The following is a 12389-nucleotide window of genomic DNA, read 5'->3' as shown; positions in this document are numbered from 1 at the left end:
CTTCTGCTCAAATTGGGGACGTCTGCTGTGAAAAAACACGGTGGCTGTTTCATGCTAGACAGCAGAGCTCCTGTGGTGTTTTGGAAAACTGTGAGCTTGTGTGTTTGAGTGAGAGCGGATCGTTTCGTCTGCTACATGTCTCAAGGTCTCATCTGACTTCATCAACATTTATTAAACTATTTTGCTGAGTAGAGACGAAGGTCAGTCGAGCTCCGAACACATTAAAAACACCAGCGAAGGGGAGAGGAGTCGCCACCAATCACAGAAACCACGTGGCTGATTGAGGGCAGGGGATCACGGAACTTTCAATCCACAGCTCCATTCATCTTCAAGATGGCGTTTCCTTAAAAACCATCAGCCAGCTGTTCAGCTTCAATAAAACAACAGAGTCGGAGTTTCAGTCTCAATCTGACAAAACCCTTCAAACCAAACTGAACAGCACGGCTTTTCTCATCCACAGCTTTACTCACAGAAGGAGCAGTATAACATTTATAACGCTTTTTAAAACTACAAACCACATAAAATTAACCTCGTTAATACGATCTGATTATAATTCTATGTTAATGAAGTGGAGGGGAGTTGTGCCGGAATGCTGACGTGTGGAACGAGGGGGGAAAAGGGAGAGACAAAGGTCTGGATTGATGGAATTTTAACACATTTTTCTTCCACAATGTGACATTTCCGAGTGAAATGATGTATTTGTTTGAGCGGGCAGGATTTTGGTTTTATCCTTCAGGATTTGATTGGCTTGTGAAAATGTGTGTTCAAAAGTAAAACACTGAGAAAGAAGGAAAGGAGAAAGAGAAGGGATTGGACCACCGTACCTGTGGATGGAGTGGAATTGCTCATGGTAGGACAAGCACACAGGAATGCAGAAGCAGCAGGCTCTTCAGATTATCACTGCAACACACACCACACACACACACACACACACACACACACACAACTATCATCACCACCATCACAGTCAGATCTCAGATACTGATTTTAGAAAGAAAAGCAACGATTTCCAAACATTCTGAAATAAATATTTCGAACCCCATAAGCATTTAGCATTAGCGAGCTGTTAGCCAGCAGGCCCATGTTTTCATAAATAATTAAGATTTTATCAGCCACAAATAAACAAACAACTTTATTTCCACCATAACTGCAGCTACATACAAGAGGTGCAGAATTACAAGAACAGTAAATTGTCAAAAAAAAAATTCCCAATATTTTTTTTCATCTTGATTTAGATTCATGGGCAGCACGGTGGTGTAGTGGTTAGCGCTGTCGCCTCACAGCAAGAAGGTCCTGGTTTCAAGCCCCGTGACCGGCGAGGGCCTTTCTGTGCTGAGTTTGCATGTTCTCCCCGTGTCCGCGTGGGTTTCCTCCGGGTGCTCCGGTTTCCCCCACAGTCCAAAGACATGCAGGTTAGGTTAACTGGTGACTCTAAATTGAGCGTAGGTGTGAATGTGAGTGTGAATGGTTGTCTGTGTCTATGTGTCAGCCCTGTGATGACCTGGCGACTTGTCCAGGGTGAACCCCGCCTTTCGCCCGTAGTCAACTGGGATAGGATCCAGCTCGCCTGCAACCCTGTAGAACAGGATAAAGCGGCTACAGATAACGGATGGATGGATTTAGATTCATCAATTTCACCAAGAATCATCACTGTGCAAGAAAAACATTCATTTTCTTTTCTTTTCTTCTCAAACTAAAACTCAGGCTCCGCCCTCACACAGGCATATAAACAGAGTTCTGCGTCAGTTCTCCAGAATAAAACCCTGATTATTAATTCTCTGGGCTTGTGATTGAGCAGAGTGAATTAAAGCTTCATTTAAATTACACATCTGCACGTTTCTTCTCCGAGATGCTGTGAAGACTCCGGACTGCAGGATGAATATCGAACAACACTCCGGATTTACACGTTTAAACTACGCTGAAGATGGGAAATTGTACCTCGACATCAATGTCCTTGACCTGTGGTGTCCCCCAGGGGTCGATCCTTGGACCATTACTTTTCAACCTTTATATGCTCCCACTTGGACAAATTATCAAGAACAACTCAATTTTGTATCACTGCTATGCAGATGACACCCAAATTTATTTTGCTCTATCACCAAATGATTATGCCCCCCTTGAATGTCTCTACCAGTGTATCGACCAAATCAACAACTGGAGGTCACAAAATTTTCTTCAGCTGAACACAGATAAAACAGAAGTAATTCTATTTGGGAAAAAAGATGAAAGACTCAGGATTACCACTATTCTTGACACAAAAGGGATTAAAACTAAAGAAATGGTTAAAAATCTTGGTGTTTTCATTGACAGCGAGCTAAACTTTGACAGTCACATGAAAGCAATCACTAAATCGGCATTTTATCACCTAAAAAACATTTCCAAACTAAGAGGACTTATGTCAAAAAATGATCTGGAAAAACTAATACATGCCTTCATCTCTAGTAGGGTTGATTACTGCAATGGCCTTTTCACAGGCCTGCCAAAAAAGACCATCAAACGACTTCAGCTGGTTCAAAATGCAGCGGCGAGGGTTCTCACACGAACAAAAAGAACAGAGCACATTACTCCAATTCTAAGGTCCCTTCACTGGCTTCCAGTAAGCTACAGAATTGACTTTAAAGCATTGCTGCTGGTGTACAAATCTCTAAATGGTACAGGGCCCAATTCCCTCTCTGATATGTTGCAGCGGCCGAACCCAATCAGATCTACCAGATCGCAGCAGAAAAATTTACTGGTAAAACCAGTTGTTAAAACAAAGTGTGGTGAAGCAGCTTTTAGCTACTATGCAGTGCAGCTATGGAACCAACTGCCAGAGGACATTAAAAATGCTCCTGCTGTTGGCAGCTTCAAATCTAGACTAAAGACCAAGCTGTTTTCAGATGCTTTCTGCTAACTGATAAATATCATCATCTTTACATGTTTTAAACTTTACTTAACTTTTACAGTCTCTGCATGTTTTAAACTTTACTTAACTTTTATTCTATTTTATTCTGTTGTTTTTTTTTTACTGAACTTTTACTTCATTTTATAATAATTTTATTTCTACTATTGTTTAATTCTTATTATTTTTCTTCCCCATTTATTTTATGTAATTTTATTTTCTATTGTTTACTGTTTTGCTTTTATTTCTGTAAAGCACATTGAACTGCCACTGTGTATGAAATGTGCTATAGAAATAAACTTGCCTTGAAGATTTGAGACTTAAGGCCAATTTATGTTGACAACCCAGGCGTCGCAGATGGCATCTGCGAAGCCCCCCCCCTTCGCAGACGCTCTGCGCGCACCTCCCAAAAATTGTGACCACCGCAGACAGCTTCGCAGACAAGAGGGCTCTCATTGGTCCACTCCACATCCGCTGTACATGCACTTCCGCTTCCCTGCTTTCCTGGTTTGTTTTGTTTTCACGACCGCCATTTTTAAAAACACGAGTGAAGATGGAGCAGCACGAAGAGCGGTTGATCGAGGAAGTGAGGAAGTACGTACATCTATACGACTCCAGTTCTAGTCATTATAAGTAACCGGAGGATAAACACTCCACTAACCACACCCACCAACTACTCCTAGCGATTTCGTGACTTCACGCTCCCTTGTGTTGTGGCGGTGAATAACATCGCGCACGCCTATTACTCCCCGCTCAACGATAAATTACAACTGTCTGCGAAAAGCTATCTGCGAAAGCCTTGTCGCAAGAGCATGCAGAGGCCATTACAGAACAGATTATAATTTTTTTTTTTTGATGAGTAGCAGTTTCAGGTTTTTAAGGCAAAGAAAGAGGAAAAATTAAAGAGTGGAAATTATTTAAAAAAAGGAAACAAACTACAAATCAATAAAGAGAGAGAGAGAGAGAGAGAGAGAAACTGTTCCACAGAGGGAGTATCATCAGGTGTGTGTGAGATCTCTGCCCCTCACTGAGACTCATCACTAAAACAGGCAGCTGGTGTTCGTCATTAACGTCAGGTCTGGAAACGGCTTCATTAAACACCACCACGTGGAGCTGTAAAGTTCTCCTCAAATCTGAACCAGTGTTTCAGACCTTTACATTCCTGTCACTAACAGTAGACGACGACAACAACCACCACCACACACACACACACACACAAACAACAACTCTGGACAGATCATGGAGTTTTCGTATTTTAATTGAATTTAAAATAAATTTCATTTCCTGTACTATTCTCATGTTCCTAGAATTAAACTCTCCTTGAAGGTATATGCTCCGCCCCTGGGGGCGTGTCTTACTCTACAGACACGAGCGGCTCCCTTTTCAAACAAGAGCAAATATTTGGACTTTATTAATGTGGAAGAGGGCGGAGTCTGTGTATGCTGGCAGTCATGTGACACAAGACTTGGAGCTGTTCCATCCCGGAACATTACTTCATCAGACTGATGGAGAATTCAGTCTTTATGCTCCGCCCCCATCAGGAGGAGTCAGTCACAGTGTTTCTTCTCCCACTCAAACTCACTATAAAAACTCTGTTCTCCATATCTGGTCGGCTTGTTAAGCCGTTTAGATTAGGCGGGGGGTGTGGCATGACATATCTCTAATCCTATTGGCTGTTGGGTACATCGGTTAACTATCTACATTTCTTTTTGGCTTTGGAAAGCAAATAAGTTCACATGCAGAATCAAAATGTCCCACACTTCACACTATACAGATCGCAGACAGAACGAGGAAGATGATAACTTGGAACTCTGACCTTTCACCTTTTCTCCATCAGGAAGCCTTTATCTGGTTCACAGCACAGAGCTTCTCCTTCTTTCTTTTCAGACAAATATTCAAATCAGCCTGGCTGCAGCATGAATATGCAAAAGGAACGGAAAAGGCCAGGAGCAGATCGGATCGCTTTGCTCTTTTCCAGCTCACACCTTTGTGACGCTTCTGATGTTTGATGCCGACAGAAAAACGCACGATGGCTGAGGACACAGCCGAGCCGCGGCTCAGGAGGATTTCGGGTTTGACTTTAAACCTGCGGAAATATTTTTATGACTGTTATAAAATTCTTGTTTGTGGATTCTTAACACATGTACGAGTCTAATAGTGCTCCTGGATTTCCTCCATATTTAACCACACACACACACACACACACACACACACACACCTCCTTCAGTTCGATTCCTGACACTTTATTGGCTAAAAGCTGCTTCTGTAAGAAACCAAATCAGGATCATGGAGTTTTTTCCCGGTGTTTTATTGAACCGGATCACTCCAAGCTGAGCTCAGGGACACAGAGGTGATGGATGATGGAGTGCAGGAGGTGAAAAAAGAAATGAGGATAAAAAATAAAAATCTGCAGATTTAAAAAAAAAAGTTTTCACCCACATTACTAACATATTTTAATTAGTTTTCAGTGTCATTACATTATTTTAAGGCAACATTATTGACGTGGTGAGATCAGCTCTCACCCTGAGCTCATCCCTTACATTATTTTATTATTTTAAATAAATATCATGTGCCATCACGTCTTCTACTGCAGAACACATCAGAGTAACCATCAGCTCTACACTGAAGAACCCTGCTGGAATACAAGATGATCATCTGAACATCCTGAAGGGGGTAAATGAGAACCAGGCGAACCTCACCGCACGATTCCATAAACCCCACATTGAACTACTGTCAGTTCTTCACCACGTTCCAGCTCACACCCTCACCAACAAAACTAAACCCGAGCTCTCCGTCATCTTCATGCTACACTGCTGTCTGTTCAAGTCCTGCTTATAATGTAGAAAGTTCTGGATGGTTATCATCTCCAGCGATTCTTCCTGATCTCCTGAAGCAGTGCAACACACCACCTCTCCATCTCCAGCACTTCACTCAGCTCAGATAGGACGGCTGTTCATCCTCATCCTCCTCACTGCCATCACCATCCTCACAGTTCTGGCGTTTTTAATATCCCCAATAAACTGAGGAAGGACAGGAACACGCCTTCTACAGCTTTAGCTCCAGATTAAAAACTTGGTGTCTTGGGATACTTATTTTTTAAATAAAAAGGTCATGTGGTGCTGTAATTCTTAGAGATTTATAATCAATTAATTCATTTACACCGCATCCTTAAAGTATTTCAAAAACTTAGAGTGAGAGGCAGAAAGAGAAAGACAGAGATGGAGAGCAACAGAGAGACAGTAAAATATATATATCGATCTTCACTGTCTGTCTCTCGTCAGTGTGGATTTTGTGTAAAAGTGGAGCAGCTCATTTTAGAAGCAGGACATTTCTCCACCATGCAGGAGTCATGATGACCGACACACAAACCTGAGCACTCTAAACTCAGTTTGTGTCCAGTGTGACATCAAACATCAAACACCTGATTCATTAAATGCTTTAGAGAGAGAGAGAGAGAGAGAGAGAGAGAGAGAGAGAAACTGTCAGTCTGTCATGAAGTGCAAGCTCCATCAGTCACTCAGCTGCCTGACAAACAAAACACTGTACTGATGGTTGTATTCTCTCACACACACACACACACACACACACACACCTGGAGGATCAGAGACGAACAACAGCAAAATGTCAGTGATTTACTGAGTGGTCATCCACACGACAACGGAGATGTTATTTAAAAAAATATCGCGTCCATATGGACAACGGTCAGTAAAATATCAGGTCCATATGGCAACGCAACGCTTGCTGAAAACGATGCAATACACATGCCACACCTCTAGGGGCGCTGTAAGACGGTCCCTTCGGAGACACCAGAACAATAAAAGTAAGGACGCATGCGCATAAACTATTATGCGCGAGACTTCATATTAGCCACAAAGTCAGAAAAATCTGTTCGTAAAATTACATTATAATGACCAAATACAATGAAAAGTATTTTTCCAGTCTCACCTGTGAAAGGTAATCCCATGTGATCTCGTTTGGACGGCAAACCTGTTGGTACAGTTAAACGCAGCACATGAATGAGGCATCTTTATTCTCTGCTTTGCCCCATCCAATATGGTGGCGAGGATGACGTGTGATTCTACGCGGAAGGCGGCGTCTTTAATGGTCCGGAATAAATTGAATGCTACACGTTGATGGATTAATTTGTTCTTCTACGCCCTTTTTGAGGAATGTATTGTAGGACTTAAACCAACATCTGAAGAGGTGAGATCGCTCCTTTTTTTCCCTATTTTTGCTGGCGGGATTGACTCTGCCCTAAGGGCTACTCTCTCTCTCTCTCACTTTGCACCATTACACAATAAATATTCACAGTGAAAATATTTTGTAAGCGCGTTTCATGAACCAAGTTATAGGATTTGTTGACAACTCGCATTGAGTTCGTTACACTTCTACCCGGCGTGAAGCACTCACAGTCATGTGGTTGTGACGTCATCGTAAACAAATCCGTTCTACTCATCCAGACAACTTCGCAACGGCAACGTTGCCAGATCTTTCCACTCTGGAACCCGTTCTCAAAAGATTGTGTTTTGGGCACCCAAAACGCCGGTGCCGTGTGGACGCCAGGCCTAAACGATAAGCAATTGTATCGGATTCACCTGAATCCGTTGCCGTGTGGACAGGGCCTCAGAGGGAAGCAGAGAGAACTAAAAGGCGTAAAGATTTTATTTAAAAAAGGAGAAATTTAATAAATTTACTCTCGAGCTTTAACATTTAATCTACATCAGAATGAAGACGTTTAAATCCCAGGAACTAAAGGACGACCTGCTGCCCCTCATCACCGCTCCTCTGACTGTGGAGTGTACACATCAGGTTCAGAGAGAAGAAAAAAGGGAAAAGGTGGATTTAGGGAGAAAAATTAAAATCATGTCAGAAGCAGCGTCCAGGATCAGTTTACTGTTTAAGCATCACGATATCAAGCAGAGATTCAAAAAGTAACAGCAGCTCCTCCTCCTCCCTGGAACCCATCCTCACAAACTCCTGCAGGAACCTGAAGCGAAATAAACGTCACGTCACTAACACATTCACATCCATGTGAGAAACTCGGAAAAGAAAAAATTATTTCTGAAATTAAAACGAACGAGGCTTCAAAAGCAGGCGACACTGAGGATGATGAACCTCCTTCATTTAATAACTACTGTAGTGCTGAAATGAACTGATAAACAGGCAACAGAGGCTCGTTTTAGTTTTGGCTTTCTTGGCTTTTTTTGTAAAATTATTTCTAAAAAATAAACAGTGATTTTTTAATTATAATAAAAATGATCATTTTATTTTTTTGGAATAATTATTTCACCACACAAATTCTAAATCAATGAATCAAATATTCATGAAATCAAACAAAAACAACCCCACCCACTGAAGAGCATTTCCACGTGGAGACTTGACCTGGAAGAACAGTGGGATTTTCCATACACCCTTCTCTCCGGTTGAGACGTAACTCTGGAATTCTGTTTTCATTAAGATAAAACAGCACCTGGAAAATATGGCTGATATTTTTCCTGACCATGTCATTTTCCTTTTTACTGTTACACTCGTTATTTTTAAAAAAGTACACCGTGATCCACACGAGCAGCCCAACACAAGCGAAATCACTGATCCACTCAAAACCGTTCACTCGAGTCATCCCCGAAACGAATCTGCAATGGAGGAAAACGAGTGGAGACGCGTTTTTACCCAAATATCATCATCATCCTCCTCCTCCTCCTCCTCCAGTCAAACCCTTTCATTCATAAAATTATTTAAAAACAGAGTAAGAATTTTTTTGTATTTGTTAAAACCACCAGTCATGTGAAGGCTCACTTATGATTATCAAATAAATAAATAAATCAATCTCATCTCATCTCATTATCTGTAGCTGCTTTATCCTGTTCTACAGGGTCGCAGGCGAGCTGGATCCTATCCCAGCTGACTACGGGCGAGAGGCGGGGTACACCCTGGACAAGTCGCCAGGTCATCACAGGGCTGACACATAGACACAGACAACCATTCACACTCACATTCACACCTACGCTCAATTTAGAGTCACCAGTTAACCTAACCTGCATGTCTTTGGACTGTGGGGGAAACCGGAGCACCCGGAGGAAACCCACGCGGACACGGGGAGAACATGCAAACTCCGCACAGAAAGGCCCTCGCCGGCCACGGGGCTCGAACCCAGGACCTTCTTGCTGTGAGGCGACAGCGCTAACCACCACACCACCGTGCCGCCTATAAATAAAATTTAAAATAAATCATTTTTTTTAAACCCCCCAAACACACACACACGTTAAGACATTAACAGATTTCTAGCGTGGAGGAATACTGTGCGTTTATTTAAAAAAAAAATTATACCTGAAAAAAAACAAAACAAAAAACAATTATATATAAAATGAGACACACACACAGTGGTGCTTGAAAGTTTGTGAACCCTTTAGAATTTTCTATATTTCTGCATAAATATGACCTAAAACATGATCAGATTTTCACACAAGTCCTAAAAGTAGATAAAGAGAACCCAGTTAAACAAATGAGACAAAAATATTATACTTGGTCGTTTATTTATTGAGGAAAATGATCCAATATTACATATCTGTGAGTGGCAAAAGTATGTGACCCTTTGCTTTCAGTATCTGGTGTGACCCCCTTGTGCAGCAATAACTGCAACTAAACGTTTGCGGTAACTGTTGATCAGTCCTGCACACCGGCTTGGAGGAATTTTAGCCCGTTCCTCCGTACAGAACAGCTTCAACTCTGGGATGTTGGTGGGTTTCGTCACATGAACTGCTCGCTTCAGGTCCTTCCACAACATTTCCATTGGATTAAGGTCAGGACTTTGACTTGGCCATTCCAAAACATTCACTTTATTCTTCTTTAACCATTCTTTGGTAGAACGACTTGTGTGCTTAGGGTCGTTGTCTTGCTGCATGACCCACCTTCTCTTGAGATTCAGTTCATGGACAGATGTCCTGACATTTTCCTTTAGAATTCACTGGTATAATTCAGAATTCATTGTTCCATCAATGATGGCAAGCCATCCTGGCCCAGATGCAGCAAAACAGGCCCAAACCATGATACTACCACCACCATGTTTCACAGATGGGATAAGGTTCTTATGCTGGAATGCAGTGTTTTCCTTTCTCCAAACATAACGCTTATCATTTAGACCAAAAAGTTCTATTTTGGTCTCATCTGTCCACAAAACATTTTTCCAATAGCCTTCTGACTTGTCCACATGATCTTTAGCAAACTGAAGATGAGCAGCAATGTTCTTTTTGGAGAGCAGTGGCTTTCTCCTTGCAACCCTGCCATGCACACCATTGTTCAGTGTTCTCCTGATGGTGGACTCATGAACGTTAACTAATGTGAGAGAGGCCTTCAGTTGCTTAGAAGTTACCCTGGGGTCCTTTGTGACCTCACTGACTATTACACGCCTTGCTCTTGGAGTGATCTTTGTTGGTTGACCACTCCTGGGGAGGGTAACAATGGTCTTGAATTTCCTCCATTTGTACACAATCTGTCTGACTGTGGATTGGTGGAGTCCAAACTCTTTAGAGATGGTTTTGTAACCTTTTCCAGCCTGATGAGCATCAACAACGCTTTTTCTGAGGTCCTCAGAAATCTCCTTTGTTCGTGCCATGATACACTTCCACAAACATGTGTTGTGAAGATCAGACTTTGATAGATCCCTGTTCTTTAAATAAAACAGGGTGCCCACTCACACCTGATTGTCATCCCATTGATTGAAAACACCTGACTCTAATTTCACCTTCAAATTAACTGCTAATCCTAGAGGTTCACATACTTTTGCCACTCACAGATATGTAATATTGGATCATTTTTCTCAATAAATAAATGACCAAGTATAATATTTTTGTCTCATTTGTTTAACTGGGTTCTCTTTATCTACTTTTAGGACTTGTGTGAAAGTCTGATGATGTTTTAGATCATATTTATGCAGAAATAGAGAAAATTCTAAAGGGTTCACAAACTTTCAAGCACCACTGTGTGTGTGTGTGTGTGTGTGTGTGTTCTATATCTGTGTTTAGAAAGAATTATTTGATTTGTTTTACAAAATGCAGCAATATTCATCCTCAGTTCCAGAGTCACATGACGCAGCTGATTTCTGAGGAACGCCATTAAAAGTGGCCTCGTAATTTTTCCCCCCATCACTACTTACACAGATATATACAACTTTATTTATATGGAGTCTGGTGCAAATACACACTCGCCATCCACTTTATTAGGAACACCTGTACATCCACCTGCTGTCTATTTCCTGCAGTTCTGTAATCAGCCGATCCCTCAACAGCAGCACGACGCATCAAATCCCACAGATCCAAATCAAGAGCTTCAGTTAATGTTCACAATGTTCAAACATCAGAACGGGAAACACTGTGATCTCAGTGTGACTTTCTTTCACTGTGGTATGGGTGTTGGTTTGATCCAGATGGACTGGTTTGAGTATTTCAGAAGCTGCTGATCTCCTGGGGTTTTCACACACAACAGTCTCTAGAGTTTACACAGAATGGTGCAGAAAACAAAAACACTGAGTGAGTGAGCGACAGTTCTGTGGGTGGAAACAAACGCCTTGTTGATAAGAGAGGGTCAGAGGGGAATTGGGGTGGGGGAGGGGAGAAAAAAAATCCCCAGACTGATTCGAGCATTTTTGCCAGGAAGGATATAGTAACTCATATAAATCACTCTCTACAACCATGGTGAGCAGAAAAGCATCTCAGCATGCAACAGCAGAAAGAAGAACACACTGGGTTCCACTCCTGCACAGAGGCGATTCTAGAGTCTGTTGTGGCCCCAAGCAAAAATTTCCAGGGGGCCTTTCTGACCAGTGTTCATCACCAATATGTTATAAATAAATCTGACACCAACGAAAAATGTATGAAACCAAAGTTTTTTAAATTCCAAATGTGAAAATACAAATGGTAAACAATAAAAACAAAAAACAAAATAAGCAAGCCCTTGGGCCCCAACTCTCGGGGGGCCCCTGGGCCAGGGGGCCCCAAGCAGCTGCCTGCCTTGCCTGTTCATAAGCTGCGCGTCTGCTCCTGCAGCCAGGAACAGGGATCTTAGAACCAACAACCCGTTCCTATTAAAGTGGCCAGGGAGTGTTTCTCTCATCAATTAATTAGTGATCTGGTGCAGAAGGTTTGAGAAAAAGCTCTGAAGTGATGTAGAGCTGATATTCTCCTAAAAACAGCCTTAAAGTAATTTACACATTAAAGGGTTAAAGTGCATATTCTGGACCAATTTGGTTTTTATATATATAAATAATGTCCCTTTACACGCTCATCCAGAAGGGTAATTTTGCACAGGGCCATCTGTCTACAGCAGAAAAAAATAAAATAAAACACGTCTGGGAAAATCCCAAGGGAGTCTGGAGCCAGATTCGTGACGTCACCTGCGGAAGCGCCAGCAGGCTGCGAGAGCTTGTGCAGTTTCAGTGCACAGCCTGTGTAGACCAAGCGCTCCCATTTCTCTCTCACTGTCCGGTCTTTTGGGAAACGATGAGTGCTAATCC

General features: G+C 42.0%; 1 protein-coding gene across 5 annotated transcripts in view; it reads right to left on the bottom strand.

Moving 5' to 3' along the window:
* The window catches only part of ptbp3 (polypyrimidine tract binding protein 3), an 88907-nt gene that overhangs the window by 42748 nt on the left and 33770 nt on the right, over positions 1-12389 (bottom strand). For 4 of the 5 annotated variants that reach the window (XM_060909014.1, XM_060909015.1, XM_060909018.1 and 1 more), the window contains exon 2: positions 825-900. The exons of the other annotated variant lie outside the window; for it this stretch is intronic. In XM_060909014.1, the coding sequence (XP_060764997.1) occupies positions 825-849 (25 nt within the window). In that variant the 5' untranslated portion in view covers positions 850-900. The remainder of the gene's footprint in view (positions 1-824; positions 901-12389) is intronic. 5 annotated transcript variants of the gene reach the window in all.

Source organism: Neoarius graeffei, chromosome 25 (genome assembly GCF_027579695.1).
Source record: "Neoarius graeffei isolate fNeoGra1 chromosome 25, fNeoGra1.pri, whole genome shotgun sequence".
Taxonomy (NCBI): domain Eukaryota; kingdom Metazoa; phylum Chordata; class Actinopteri; order Siluriformes; family Ariidae; genus Neoarius; species Neoarius graeffei.
This window is presented reverse-complemented; position numbering and strand designations above follow the sequence as displayed.